This window comes from Sturnira hondurensis, unplaced genomic scaffold (genome assembly GCF_014824575.4).
Source record: "Sturnira hondurensis isolate 20B ecotype Veracruz unplaced genomic scaffold, ASM1482457v3 Scaffold0007578, whole genome shotgun sequence".
In the NCBI taxonomy this organism is placed as follows: domain Eukaryota; kingdom Metazoa; phylum Chordata; class Mammalia; order Chiroptera; family Phyllostomidae; genus Sturnira; species Sturnira hondurensis.
The window spans coordinates 2,381,302-2,397,362 of NW_028080209.1; the positions used below are offsets into that span (position 1 = coordinate 2,381,302).

Here is a 16,061-nt window from a genome sequence, read left to right on the forward strand (position 1 = left end):
TAAAATGACTTGCACCTCTCTTTATTGCTTTAAGCAACTGATTTTTTTCTGTTGTTCACTTTCTCGGCAAGTTTTCTCTATTATTTAAAGTTGAGCTCCCTCTTTCCTAGTTCATTTTTCACCCTGCATAGAACTTGGCTCCATCTAAATTACTACATACTGACTTTATTATTGTCAACTTCATGACAAGGATGTTTGTTTTATCCACTGCTGTCTTCTCAGTACTTAGAGCACACCCTGGCATATAGCGGGTAATCGTTAGCTATTTGTGGATAGAATGAATAACACGCTCCAGGGAACATCAGGCATCAAGATGAAATAAATGCGCGTAGATTGAACCTCTTCAGAACCCTTAGCACTCCCGCCTTCCTGTAGGTGGCAGGAAGGAAGGAGAAGCCGCTCCCCTCCGACTCTGCCACAGACTGGAGTGAAGGGGCAGCACCGCTCCGCACTCTGATTGGATGACTGAGGAGGGTTTCGGAAGTCGCGTTGAAGACGTCAATTTCGCGGCGTCGGCGCTTGGTGTGCGTCACTTCCGGTGGTGCGGAACCGAGTGGACAACGGCCTACGGAACAACATGCCGAAGTGAGTAGGGACTTGAATCTGGGGGTTTTCGCGGTCACAGTCACTAATTGTGGCCCTGTGGGGGTTCGCAGGGCGGATTCTGGCTCCTGTAGTCTCACGGAAACGAGAGGGTCTGAGGAAGGGAGGAAGGGGGTGGTTCTAGATACCCCTTTTAGAGTGTGGAGATCGACTGCTTATAGAGTAACAAAAAAGCCTGATTTCTGTCAGGGCGCGTTGTTTGACGTGTACGAATCATTACTAGGCCTTTTATTTTTTTAAACCTTAAATGAACAGCACTTCTGTGGATGGGCATCTATTAACGGGTTGTCACCTCTTTTTCTCTACGTTCCATCTCCCTCCAGGTTTTATTGTGACTACTGCGATACATACCTCACCCATGACTCTGTAAGTAGTGTTTCTTTTCTACTTCAAAAAACCTTGTATGTAATAAATTAGATATTTTTTAGGTGTAAGTTTATGCTTTTCGTCTGCTGAAGCTTAAGGGCCCTGCTTGGAGAAAATAATTGGAGGTGTTTATTTTTCTACCTTTCCTGTAACTGTTTTCAGAATTTGAAGTGATTAGTCTTCCAGCAATCAGTGTTTTCAGTGGAGACCCAAAATGATAAAGCCTTAGCAAGTTTGAAGGTGAAAAAAACTATACGACAATTAAAAAGTCCAGGAAAGTATCTTAAACCTCAAATATTTGTGCCACAGCACTCAAATGTTTGATTCATGGAATTGAGAAGAAATGCCTAGCCCTGGCTGGTGTAGCTCAGTGGATTGAGCGTGGGCCTGCGAACCACACAATGGCAGTTTGATTCCCAGTCAGGGCACATGCCTGGGTTGCAGGCCAGTTCCCATCAGGGGACTCATGAGAGGCAACCATACATTGATATTTCTCTCCCTCTCTCCTTCCCTTCCCCTCTAAAGATAAATAAATAAAATCTTTAAAAAAAAGAAAAGAAATGCCTAAATTTGAAACCAAGTACTTTAATTTGCTTAAAAACTGCTTAACAAGTAATAACAGCACCCAAGATTCAATATATACTGTGTCACCTATTGTTCCAAATGCTTTATGTGTATTATTTTGTTTATTGTTCATGGTAATTGTTTGAGGTTAATATTTCCATTTTACAGAGGAGGAAACTGAGGCAAAGTGTGGATAAATAACTGACCAATGTTACAACATTATACATCGTATGGAGCCCGGCAGTGTTCTACAGAGCTTCTGTGCCGGCCACTGTCAAGCTTTTGTCTCACAATCCCTTTACATTTTTAAAAATACTGGATTGTTTTAAAAAAATAGGTTATGTGGTGTATAGCTATTAATATTTGTACATTTGAAATTAAAACAAAATTTAAAAAATATATCATTTAAAGTTAACAATAACATAATTTTTATTTGTAACCCAAATAACATTTTAAAAGTGAAAACTAGCTATTTTCCCCAACAAAGTATTTAGTACAAGCCATGGTATTGTTTTAACATTTTTGCAAATGTCTCTAATGTCAGACTTAATGGCAGACAGCTGACTAAATTCTCAATAGATGAGAAATAGAACTTCTCATCTATTGCACTATGTTTTGGGTGAAATATATGAAGAGTCCAGCCCCACATGGATGTAGAGTTGAAAAAAAGAGTAGTTCTTTAATAGCCTTTTTAGATCATTGTAGCTATTCTTTAGTACGTTATATTTCTGCCTAAAAGTCAACACATGGTTAGTTGCAGTATGGAATCTGAAAACATATCAAACTTTCCATACCTGGTTACATTAAAATTCACTGGTCTCTCTTCTACTTTGAGTGGACCTTTCACCACACATGATTCTGTAGCATGCTTTGGTCGCTCGGAAAATATTTGTTCTCTCAGTTACACAGGTCTTCCAAGTGTTGACACATTTGTTTATATAACATACAAATTCTCGTTGATTAATGTGACAATGTAATCAGAAATCACTTTTAAATATTCAGAAGCTGACAAGTTTGTGGTGGCAGATAAAGTTTTCCAAAAGCCTAATGTTTATTTGAAAGGTCAGAATTTCAAATACTATTGATTGCTTTCCTCACAGTAACAGGTTTATTTCATTTATTTTTGAGGAATCTGAATAACTAGTTTGTTTCTTAGTGTTCTTTCAAATAAAAATGACGTTCTATCAAAGACCCAGTTGGTAGAACTTACAACTTGAACAATTGAATGCCTGCTTTTCCTTGACATAGCATATTTTGGTACATAGCAGAGCTGCTTTGTACATAGTTCCCATTTTGTCACTCAGAATATTAAAAAGACATGAACTCATCCGCTGAGGTTTAAGGAAATTAATAATTTTTCTGCCCTGGCTGGTGTGGCTCAGTGTATTGAGCACCAGCTAATGAACCAAGGGGTCACTGGTTTGGTTCCCAGTCAGGACACAGGCCTGGTCCCCAGTGGGGAGTGCACAAGAGGCAGCCACACATTTGATGTTTCTCTCCCTTTCTTTCTCTTTCTCCCTCTTTCACCTCTCTAAAAAATAAATAAATAAAATCTTGGGGGGGGGCAATTTTACCACTTCATCAAGGACAGTCTTAATGAAACTGACTCCACTGCCCCCTCTCCCATGAGTGCATGTTACTGAAAAATGTAGTGATTACTAATGCTTCGGGTTGCCATTGCCTTGAGTGCCAGGAGTTTGGCAGCCTCATTGCAAGTGTCAATACAGTGAGAAAAGTAATGTCTTAATATTATTATAAACCTATTTTGACCTTGCAGACCCCCCACCCCTGAAGTCGGGTCTAAGACGCCTGCCCTCAGGTGTCTGTGAGCCACACCTTGAGAAGTGCAGCTCTATATTTTTCCTTTGCAGAAACCTGATTAAATCAGAACTTTTTGGTAATCATGTTTTGAATAGTGGCTGCGAGAACTTAGCCAGTGATCTCTCTGTTGACACTTCATTTGGAATTCTTTCTGACACATGGTCATATATCGTTTAGCATTAATAGAATTCTGGAACATGTGAGTAGCATGGTTCTGAATGTTACTATAGATGTTTTGGAGTGAGTTTGTGTCAGTAGTAGCTTACCTATATACCCCAAATCTTTTTGTTTTGTTTTGTTTTGTTTTTGTGCCTAATTTCCTCTAAGTCATTTGGAGAGTCTTAATTTTCTGACATTGTTAGCAAGGGGGCTATACCTCCCTAATTTTTTAGCAGTATATTTTCATATGCTCACTCATGTTGCTAATGCCAGAATTCAGAAAATTTTTCAGCCTGTTGGTGTGTTCAGCAAAAAGGGATCTTCTTTTTTTTTTTTTAATCCTCGCCTGAAGGCATTTTTTTCATTGCTTTTAGAGAGACAGAGGAAAGGAGGAGAGGGAGAGAGAGAAACATTGATGTGAGAAAGAAGCATTGATTAGTTGCCACAACTTAGGTATGTGCCCTGACCAGAAATCAAACCTGCAACCTTTTGGTTACTGGACAACACTCCAACCAACTGAGCCGTACTGGCCAAGGGTGAAAGGGACCTTCTTAAAATAAATGTCTCTCTGTCAGAAACATCAGGAACCTTTGTAATACTGTTGTTCTAACATAATAGCTTGTGAACTAGTGTGAGATTTTCATGGTGATTGAAGCAACTCCCTGTGGAGACTTTGAAATGTATAAAACATTCAGTGCTTAACTTTGGAACTCTTGCTAGTTCTCAGGCATGATTTTGTTATTAGACTTGAGGCATCATTGTTCTAAGCATAGGGTAAGCAGTGGCTTGGGAGACAGGGAACAGTATTTTGAAATGTGGACCACTCATGTCATACCAGTCATCTGTGCTGCCACTGAAGCAGTCGTTCAAAGAGAAGATGTACTATCGGTAGGAGGTGGTTAGGCAGCCGTGGGGAGCATCTCACTGAGATCTGGATTCGCCACTTATCAGCTACGTGTTTTGAGACAAGTCTTTAAGCATAAATAGAAGACTTATTACCTATGGAATAACCTTGTGATATTTTAAAATCAGTTTTATTGAACTATAGTTTATGTTTAGTTAAATACAAACTTTGTAAGTATACAGCTTGATGAGTTGTCAAATGATTGCAACTTGATGTGTACACCAAAATATAGAACATTTCCATCTCCTCAGAAAGTTTCCTTGTGTTCCTTTGCAGTAAGTCTTCTGTACCTCTGGCCCTGACTGGTCTGATTTTTACTGAAGATCCGTGTTACTAGTTTTAAAACTACATGTGAATGGAATTGTACCGTATATACACTGGGCTTGTGCCTGATTTCTTTTGCTGAGCATGTTTTTGAGATTTGTCCATATTTCCTGTATCAGTGATTTGTTCTTTACAGTTACTATTGTGGTTAATGTGCATGCATGATTTTTACGAAGATTGAAAAACTGCTTGTAAAGTACAAAGCTGTCTGGCATGTAGTAAATGTTAAATAAACAAACTTAAAATAGAAGGTTAAATGTATGGAGTTTATTGTATGTCATTTTTACCCCAAAAAGCTGTTCAAAGAAAACGAAAGGAATAGTGGGCTGGAGACAAAGGCCTGTATGTGATCTATAGAGACTTTACCAGGGGTGTCCCACCTGCGGCTGGGGCCACATGCAGCCCAGGGTGACTAGGAATGTGGCCAACACAGCGTCATAACTTTACTTAAAACAGTATGAGATTTTGGGGTGATTACATGTCACAGTATATTTAATGTGTGGTCCAAGACAACTCTTCTTCCAGTGTGGCCCAGAGACGCCAAAAGGTTAGACATCTCTGTCTAGATCCATATAGTCATTTAAAAGAATGTATTGTCATAAACAGTATTATTTAAATGTATGTAAGCCTTTTTTCTTTTTGCCATAGAATAACCTAAGAAAGGGCATTAAAATGGATCAGTGGTTTGCAAACTTTTTTTCTTTTTCTTTTTTTAAAAGACTATTTTTTAGAGGGAGAGAAACATCAATGTGAGAGAGACATTGATCAGTTGCCTCTCACACCCCCCCAACTGGAGACCTGGCCTGCAACCCAGGCATGTGCCCTGGCCAGGAATCAAACCAGCAGCCTTTAATTTCACGGACAGGCACTCCATCCACTGAACCACACCAGCCAGGGCTAGCAAACTTTTTCTTAAAAGTGCCAGATTATAATTATTTTAGGTTTGTGGACCATGTCTTCATTGCTATTATTCAACTCTTGTAGAGAGAAAAAATAGACGAATACATAAACAAATGAATGTGGCTATGTTCATACAATTTTTTTTACAAAATCAGATGGCTGGCCCATAGGCCACAGTTTGCTCTGGTTTAGATAATAAACATAGTAGATAACATGGATAATGTTTATAAGTGATGGATTAGCTAAAGCTGCTAAAGGTAGCCAGGCCACCTGTATGTAAACGTAAGGCTTTATAAAATTTCTAGTTTGGGAAATCTATTTCTGTGACTGAGACAACCTTTTTGTTTTACAGCCGTCTGTGAGAAAGACACACTGCAGTGGCAGGAAACACAAAGAGAATGTGAAAGACTACTATCAGAAATGGATGGAGGAGCAGGCTCAGAGCCTGATCGACAAAACAAGTACGTTTCAGTCTCCTGTTCTTATGTGGTAGAATGGTCCCATTCTTTCTCGTCCCTGTATCTGTTGTTTTTCACAGAAGGAACTCATCCTGAATGATAAATAGGAGCATTCTGATGTGTTGAATGAAAGGAGTGGAAAGTCACTGGTTTCCCAGGGATATGGCAGCACATTAATATTAATTATTGATGTTAGAGCACTCAGGTGTTAGACTGGAAAGTGGGACAAGGAAGGATGAGTTGCCTAATGTTTCTTTATTGACATGGACTGGATTTTGTAGCAAATTTATGTAAAACCTCTTTTGTAGTGATCCATAGAACTCTTTAGAACTGTTTTTCTGATACAGTAGGAAAAGGTACGGAGTGGGTTTGTAGTTTTCTTCAAAGAGTTTGAGAGATTCTGAGTTTCTTATTTTTTGTCGTCCTGACAAAGATAACTAGTCAGAAAGCAAGTCACTGAGGTGACAAAATAATCTGGGTATGTTTTGGAACCCTGTCACACGTCCCGTAATCTTTTTGTTTAATTAGGGACATTTTTGTTGTTTTGGCTAGTTGGGTTCAGGACATGGACAGAGAATGTTGCATTTTTACCTTAGATCACCCTGGTCTATTTGAAACACATCCTTTCTTGATTATTCATTGTACTCAGAGCTGGCAGGCAAATATGGACTTTGATTGTAGATATGATTTTTTTTTTCAGAAGCAAAAACTACTATGGGATATTTCAAACAGGAGAAAGACCGGTTTAATGAGTAAACCTCCCATGGCCGCTGCTCCCCTACTGCCCCCCTTCCTCAGTTCCCATTGCCCCAGCACTCAGCTACAACATTCTTGTTTCATTTATACCAAGGTTCTCTAACCCAGTACTGTTGACATTGGGGCTGCAAAATTCTTTGTTGTGAGGGCTGTCCTGTGCACTGTAGGGTGTTCAGCAACAGCCCTGGCACCTACCATCTAGGAACAGTTCCCAGTTGTGACAGCCAGAAATGTCACCAAGCATTGCCCAGTGTTCCCGAGGGGCAAAATTGTCCTGGTTGAGAGCCAACAAATAACCTTCATCTACTCCTTTTATCCTTCATAGATTAAGGAGCAAATCTCAGGCATTATCCCATTCTGTTTGAAAAAATAAATTATAATGTAATCTTTTTTCTCTATTTAAAAAAGACATTAAATATTTCTTGGCACTGAAGAATAGCCTCATGTTTAGTTATTTTTGTAGGCAGCAAAAAAATTTAGGATGAGTGAATATTTTTGATGGAAGATTTGGAGGAGAGGCAAGACCTCAGGGACACACCTTTTTTATTTTAAATAAGTCCTCAGGTGAGGACATGCTTATTTATTTTAGAGAGAGGGGAAGAGAGAGGGAGAGAAACACCAATGTGAGAAACATTGATTGGTACCTCTTGCATGTGCTCTGACTAAGGAGCAAACCCCGGAACCTAGGGAGGTCCTCCAACTGGGAATCGAACCTGTGACCTTTCGGTTTTAAGGGATGTTGCTCCAACCAACTGAGCTGTACCAGCCAGGGCAGGGACACACCTCTTCATGTTCATGATTATGTTGACATTGAGTCTGCTACTGAGTCAATGACTTTGTCAGTCCCCCTTCAGTCCTTAAAAGCTGTTTTTTTATTCAGGGTGTGGGAGGTGCCTTATTGGGATATGATCCCTTATAGAACTCAGGCACCATTCAGAGGCATATGAATAGCTGTTCATAAATAGCCACTCTAGGTCAATTTTTTGGATTTGGTTCTCATGAATTATCAGTGATTACTTGAGTTATTTGACTACCTTTGTACTGGTGGGCGTGAGTAGGATAGGGGAAGGGTGTCTGGGCTGTGGACTGCACTGAATTGGGAAGGATTTATATTCAGGAATAAATTTTATAAACGAGTATTTTAATATTTGTGACTTTTTTAAAGCCAAATATAAATGATCTTCAGTTTCTTGGTTTCATTTGTGCCTCATGTTGTCTGAAAGAAAAATTAAAAGTTGAGCCCTGGTTAGGTGGCTCAGTTGGTTGGAATGTTGTTCCACATACCAAAAGGTTGCGGGTTTAATTCCTAGTCATGGCACATAACCTAGGATGTGGGTTTGATTCCCAGTTGGGGTGAGTAGGTGAACCTTGGTCGGGGAACATACAGTGGGCAACTAATTGATGTTTCTCTTTCTCTCCCCACCCCTCTTTCTCTCTAAAATTGATAAAAAACATATCCTCTGGTGAGGATTTTTTTAAAAATTAAAAGTTGATTGTATTAGACATTTTTAAAGATCATAATCTACTTTGGCTCAGGCTCTTGCCTTGAAATCTTTCTTTTATGTCCCTTAGGTCAGTGCATTCATTTCAAAACTGGTAAACCAAATAGCCTGTTGTTTTGACTCCCGGCAGCATGTACAGGAAGGAACAGAGTTTGCAGCGCCTGGTTTGGGGACAGGCACCACACATTTTCAAACAAAACTGTTGGTGGCCGCTTCTCTTTGGCAAGACATTTTGGTAGAAGGTTTTCGCTCCAATCTCCTGTAGTTAATTCAGCCATAGAAATACTGACTGAATAAAAACAGTTAAAAAAAAACCCCCAAACCAGTAAACCAATTAATTGCGGTTTTAGCTGGTGGATACCTAGAGTTGATTTTAAACCTGGAGAGGGCATGCTATAGTAAACTTATTACATGGTTGCTTTTTAGAATGAAATAATTGGGATCATGAAAGATTAAAAGAAAATAGTTATTTTAGTAAATAGGCTGTTGAATTCTCATTCACTGTGTTTTTTCTCACTTTTCTTTAAAGCCGCAGCATTTCAGCAAGGAAAGATACCTCCCACTCCGTTCTCTGCTCCTCCTCCTGCGGGGGCCATGATTCCTCCTCCCCCCAGTCTTCGTAAGTTTGTAAGGTTTTTCTCTTAAGGGTATAACTGGGCAGATTGTACTCAGATCTTAGTAGAGAAAACAACTTCAGTGGTATAATTTCTGAAATATCTGTAGTTCCCTTCTGATTGCATCATCACTAGGATATTGTGTCTGTGGCATCCCATGTGGGTCCAAGGCAGATTCAATGGAATGCTCATGTGATTAGACAAGCTGATACATGAAGAGGTACTGCTGAGTACATTAAATTATTTACTTCTATGGCCTTAACACAGGAGGGTCGATGTAGCTGATAAACTTCTCAGTCTCTTTTCTAACCCACCTAACACCAATATATGAGGCTTATCCAAAAATTGTCCAGTCATGGAATTTGAAAAATAGAGGCACTTATTGAAGAAGATACAAGAAAGATTGTACAGAGGACAAAGGTGCCTCAGCCCCCTTCAAAGTAGGCACGTTGGGACTTCACACAGTTCACACTTTAATTATTATCAGCTGCTCCCTCGTGTTTTTCCGAATTTTGTCAGCAGTCTGAAATCTCTTCCCTGTCAAAGGTGATTTTAGTTTTGGGAAAAGCCAGAAGTTGCAGGGTGCCAAATCTGGGCTGTAGGGGGCTGAGTCACCTGGGTGATTTGATGTTTCACAGAAAAAGTCTGCGTGAGATGTGCATGAGGTGGTGCATTGTCCTGATGAAACTGCCAATGAACAGTTGCCCACAGCTGCAGCCTTCTCAAATCATCCGAATGTTTTCTGTGGAGGAATGTTCGAGCTTAATGCAAAAGTTGATGCAGCTTCATTGCTGTACTCGCTTAGTCATTTTTTAATGTGACAGCCATACAGTGCACATGCTTACTCAATGGCATCTACCCCCCCTCCCACTAGTACAGTGAAGTGATCATTGTCCACACATGTGCATTTCAGTCCACTCTCATTGGCTGCCGGTTTATATCCACGTCGCCCAAACAGTTCCCATTACATTAACAATGGCTGGAGTTTTTCCAAACAGACCTCGTATATACCTTGTGAAAGACAAGAATTGAATAGTTGAAAGTGGGATGGATCAGAGGCCTCTCTTCTCTGGGAATGTTTATTGTTTCTTCATGACAAAAGGAGGAGATCGAGTAACTATAAGTTCTTTGGCTCTTCTGGAAGGTTTGAAATTGAAATTGAACCTGGAGACCTAAACTCCTGTAAGTGATCACAGATAGAAACACATAGAAGTGAGGAGCCTGTTTAAAAGAGTTGCGTGTAGGTGGACCACTTTGGGCTCCCACCATCCTGGGACCTAGCCAGGCCTCAGCTCACAGCACCTCTTACTTCGGTCACTTCTCTCTCCTCTATCCGGACAGGCTGGCATTCAACTCCATTGTTTTAATGGTAGAATAAATAGTCTTATGGTATGAATGTACCATAATTATCCTCACTGTTTTCTTACTGATGGACATGTACGTTGTTTCAAATTGTTGCTGTTGTAAATGATACATCAGGAATACCTCTGCATATGTATCTTTGTATTTTCAAAGACTATTTTAAATCTAGGTTTTGATTTTATTAAATGATCTGAAATTAGGTAGTTGTGGCTTAAGTTCATCAGCTTTTTATCAGGAGCTCTACAGAAGGTGTAATACCCCCTTTTATCCTTACCTGAAGACATTTTTTTCCATTGCTTTTAGAGAGAGGGAATGGCAGAGCGAGAAACATTGATGCAAGAGATAAGCATCAGTTGGTTGTGCCTGGACTGGGAATCATGGTGCCTGCACCCGGACCTAGGATGGGGGATTGAACCCATAGCCTTTTGGTTATGGGACAGTGCTCCAACCAACTGAGCCACAGCGGCCAGGACAATTTAATACCCCCTTTTTTTAAATGTAAATTTTGGTATTTTTTTTTAACCTGGGGAATCTGACTGCATTTTATACTTCTGTCTAGATAGGCTTATTCTTGCTTTTCAATCATAAAGTAACTGAAGTTTTGTGGCATGCTGATTTTTATGGATCTATTGTTATAAAAAAGACCATAAGAAGTTTATTGTAATAGGATTTGGACCAGATCATGAGGCCCTATTAGTTTCAATAAGAAGATAAAATATTAATATATAAGCATGTCTTAACTTCAGGCCCCATTCTTTATTTCAGCGGGTCCTCCTCGCCCTGGCATGATGCCAGCACCCCATATGGGGGGCCCTCCCATGATGCCAATGATGGGTCCTCCTCCTCCTGGGATGATGCCAGTGGGACCTGGTGAGTTTGAATTTCCTAGAATGCTTCATTGTGTTTTAGCTCTTCATTTACATGGAAGTCTTAATTAGCCGTCTAAGGGTGTTACCACAACAAATTAAATTTAAATTTGAATCTGTAATGGTAAAGAAAAAAATACTTGGTTTATCAGTGTAATTGGATGCTATCCAAAGACATTGTGGTACTAAAAGCAGGATAAGGCTGCCTCTTTTTCTCTTCTTCTCCCTCCCTCCTGTTTTCTGGTGTCCTGACTTTTGGCCATTTAGAGTGAAGAGAAAGGTAGATGAGCTTGTTCCCCAGGGGCATAAAGGAAGGGGTAAATACATGCTTGTACTGCTGCTTTTCTTGGTTTTGAGTTGAACCAGAGTTAACCTCCTTTTGCTGATTTTTAATCTTAGAGGTTAGCTAAGCCAAATTAGTATATGAAAAGGGCTTTAGGCCTGGTAGTTGGCCTTTTGTTTAAGAATGGGAAAAAACTTAAACCTCAAACATTTTAATGTAAATGTAAGTGTACATTAATTTAGAAATTTTTCTGATACATGGGCAGGGCGTTGGCTTTGAGAACAAGTCTACTGATTGGAACACTATATAATTTTTGCAGAATTCAGTAAGCCATACCTATGATACATCCTTTACCATCTTTAGTTTCATTTTCTGTGAAGTGGTTAGAGACCCTTTGAGGCAAACTAGTTCCCATCTTTTTATGATCGGCTCACCTTCCAAACATGCGAGCACTCTTTGGGGATGATCTACCTGAATCTTGCTAAATATCAACTTAGTTGTCATAGGTAGAGTTCTTTTTTTACACTTATTTTATTGGTTTGCAGAATAAAGTATGTAATTAGAGTAAATACAGCTGACGCAAGAAGCCTACAATTCAACTGGTAAGGCAAGATACAAAGGTATTAAAGTAGCTTCCCAGCTGGAAGCCTTCGGGGTGCTTACTGCAGGTTTTGTTCAGAGGGATGGGAGAGTATAGATAAAAAGAGTTCCTGCCTTACTGGCTTTGAACCCAAAACACAATCAAAGCGACTTAGATGGCTTTTTTTGCATTCTTAAATTAGTCACAAGTTCAAATTTGTAGATAGGTTAGTTGTGGTAACTGGGAATGCATGACTCATCTAAAGAAGGCTTCTAGAACAAGCTGCAGCCCATGGTTGACATTTGAGAATGCAGGTTGGTGTTGCCAGTTCTCCTGAGTATTTTGTTGTTGTTATTTTTAGCCAAGATAAGATGGTATGTTATGGGGTTTCCATGAAAATAATTGAGTAGTTGGGATGGGCATGGATAAGAATGGCTGGGGATAAGATAAATTGGCCATGGGTAGACAATTGTGCATACTGGCTGATGGGTACATGGATGTTCATTATACTCTTTTTTTTTTCTATCCTTGTGTGTGTTTGGACATTTCTGTAATAAGTTGAAAAGGATCTAGACTTACTTATTAGTAATTATACTTACTCATTGCCAATGTTGGCAATTAATTAAAATTAAATGCACTACGGAGACTAAAGAAAATAAGTTTTCAGGTGCCTCGTTTTCAATCTTTGGTCTAGATCAGCTTCTTTTAACAAATGCTGAATACTGGTTATGTTATGTGGGGTTTTTAGTAAGGTATTTAGTAGTTTAGCAGTATTCTCTGTTCCTGTTGAAATTAATCTTTAAAAAGTTATGTACCTGTTGGATTTTGTGTCTTTGCATACTTGTGTTTTACTTTTTGTGATAAGGCTGTATTCAACTTTGAATATAGTTTTCTCTCAAACCATTTATAGCAAGCTTTTAATCAAAATGATTTAGTTAAAATAATTAGGGTAAAATTTGATATTTAACAAGGCAATATATAGCATGGAAATTATGAGGCATAATAATAAAATGAATACCTATGAACCCACCACCCAGCCGAGGATGTAGAACATTATCAGTTCCGTGAAGCTGCCTTTGTTTCTCCCCAACCTTCACCTCTCTGCTTGCCATCCCTTTCCTGGTTCATTTATTTGGCTTCTATATTGATTTGACACTTTTAAAAAATCATTAATAGTTTCTAAGATGCATTAGAAAAATCAGCTTTGTGCGTGTGTGCTAACTGTTATGAATCACATTATTGCCTATTATTTTTCTTGACTTGAGCTAAGTATGGTTACTAACAGGTTCTCAGCATGGGCCTCCTGCTCACCTTTCCTACAACTCCGAACAAACGCTTAGTGGTAAGATTGTCCTCCGTGCCTGTGTACATCCATGAAATAGCTCCTGGTAATATGGTGGATAGAACTGATTAAAAGAGCTGACTGAGTAACATGTGACTTAGTTGTGAATTTCCCTGAGTGAGGAAAAAGGTCATTTTAGGGAACTCTAGTTTCCCTGGTGGTTTCTGGAAGGCCATCTATTATTAATAGTTTCTCCCTTACTATCATTAGAGTATGATTCCCATATGGTTCTTGTGTTTACCTTTTTGTTTTTTGTTTGAGAATGTCTAAATATTTCAAAGATGTGGTGAATTTGTTGTATTCTGTCAAGTATGTCTTTCTTCCAGCATTTTGCAGGGGGGGGCTACTTTTTTATCTGTAATAGAAATCCCATCAAGCTCTCCCATAAGAAGTATTTTCTGACTTTTTTTTTCCTTTTCTTTGTTTTGTCCTGCAGCTCCTGGAATGAGGCCGCCTATGGGAGGGCACATGCCCATGATGCCTGGGCCCCCAATGATGAGACCTCCTGCCCGTCCCATGATGGTGCCCACTCGGCCAGGCATGACTCGACCAGACAGATAAGGAGAGAGGGGAGCCTCTTTCCGTCACTTTTGTATTACTTGTTCTAGTTCACCGGGAGAGTGTGGTTCTGTGACTCTGGGCGTTTTTTAACAGCGCGACAAGGAAGGCTCACTCCCTCTTCCTATGAAAGAATAGTTTTGGAGGGGAATAGTGGGACAAAAAAAATGTTCATTTGTATTGTGAAATGTGAAAATAAAATAGTAAGCTCTGTTAGCTAAAAATGTGTTCCCTTTTTTCCCCTTCTTATTTGTTAGTTATAAAGGAGAGGAACTATTTCAGTTGTGCTTCTCTAGCTTGTTCTCTCTTCAGCATGCCCTCTGTATGACATTCTTTTTCCTCAGCCATAGAGTGGGTCCCTCTGGGCACCCTGCCTTTAGTAAACTTCTCTTGTACAAGACTGGTAGATATCACACTTGTAAAGCTTTTGTTAATTGAAATAATAAACAGCACAGTTGGTTAATTTTTCACATGAACAATACTTTGTAGAGTAAGTGGAAAATTTTAAACCTTTTATGCTGATGCAGGGAAAAAGACCTTACCATGTGTGCATGTCAGCTAAGAATAGCAAGGATTGCCTTAACTCAGCTTCTCTTTTCTCCCAGCTCCGCTTTTTCTTGGGTCTCAAATAGTCAGAAACCTTTGTAATAGCAGTGGTGAAATTATTCAAATTTCCATGGTATAGAAGGTTCCTTTAGAATGTCATTTGTTATATCCCTGGGCTATAAAGGTATGATATTTTCAGGGAAGCATCTAGAAAGTTAGCCATTGGCACTGTTCATAATTCCACTCATTGTAAAACCTGAACTCCTATCTCACAAGTGGGAGTGAAAATTATTGTAACTTTTGGGGAGGGCAATTTGGCAATATCAGAATTACCTATATCCTTTGACTTAGCACTTCCATGTCTAGAAATTTATCCTACAAATATACTTGCACATGTACGAGATGACATGTACATGATTATGAATTGTGGCAATAGATTGGAAATAACAGATATCCAATGAAAGGGAACTGATTTATCAAGGATGATACAGCCACAAAGTGGCATGTACCATGCTAGTTCAAATAGAACGAGGGAGCTCTGTATATTGATGGGGAGCAAATACAGCATCCCTTCGTTTTCTATGTGACAAGCTAATTTCAAGTTTGCCTTCCTATTTTGCCAGAAAGGAAAGAAGTGCCGACGTGTCCCTTGTAGGCCTGTCCTCACCTGGGTTTCATTCTAGTTTGTAGATTTTCCAGACACTGGAGAACATGGTGATTACAGCAGAAAGGTCATACTTGTCAGTGAAATGCTTTTGTCCAGAAGGACTCAGTAGTTGGTTCCCTGTGCATTTCCCTTCATTTCACTTAGCATAGCCTTCGTTTGTTTATCTAATTTGGGACAAAATTCACCAGTTCTGTGAGCATCCTGATCACCAGTGCTTTGAACTGTGCATCTGATAGGTTGGCTGTCTCCTGGTTGCTGGTTGTATTTGCTCTGGAGCTTTGATCTGTTCTTCTCTTTCAGCCATTTTTTTTTGTCTTGGTGCGCCTGTTATGTAGTGAGGGGCGGAGCCTTAGATGTTCACCAAGGCAGGGTAACCCAAGTTGCTGGGTTGTGACACTGTGTGTGGGGGCAGGGCCCAAGAGAGAACAACAGCGCTTGCTCCTCCCTTTGTTGGACCTCAGTCCCTTCTGCTGCTTCACCCAAGCAAACTGGGCCTTTCTGGTGCTGATTCCCGTGTGGGTGGGCTTGTGTAGGTTCTAGGACCCTGTGGGTCTCTCCAATGAACTTTCCTGTGAGGTTGGGAGTCTCCCTGTGCCTCAACTCCCACAGGTGTTTTTAATCGGTGTTTTGAGGCTTTATTTTCTGGCGCTGGGACCCTGGGTTGCGAGGTTTGTTTCGCTCCCCATTATCTGTGCACAAATGTGGAACTGCTGCTGGTCAGCCAACCGCCTTGCACGCGGTGCCCCACTTCACAATCGCCACCTCGCTGGGTCTGCCTGTTGCAGCCCCATGCCCAGGGTCGGCCAGCCACCACCTGCGTGCCCCATGTCACTGCTTCCTGTGCCTCGACTGCTCCTCTCAGCTCAGCCACCTGACTCCGCTCCGC

At 40.1% G+C, this 16,061-nt stretch overlaps 1 protein-coding gene across 1 annotated transcript; it reads left to right on the forward strand.

Annotated features, from left to right (window-relative positions):
• Window positions 1-504: 504 nt before the first annotated feature.
• Window positions 505-14,113, forward strand: SNRPC (small nuclear ribonucleoprotein polypeptide C). The gene is made up of 6 exons (XM_037052805.1): window positions 505-585; window positions 927-969; window positions 5,994-6,102; window positions 8,887-8,976; window positions 11,099-11,203; window positions 13,841-14,113. The coding sequence occupies exons 1-6, from the start codon at window positions 578-580 to the stop codon at window positions 13,963-13,965; spliced, it is 480 nt and encodes a 159-aa protein (XP_036908700.1). The 5' UTR covers window positions 505-577; the 3' UTR covers window positions 13,966-14,113.
• The last annotated feature ends 1,948 nt before the right edge of the window (window positions 14,114-16,061 follow it).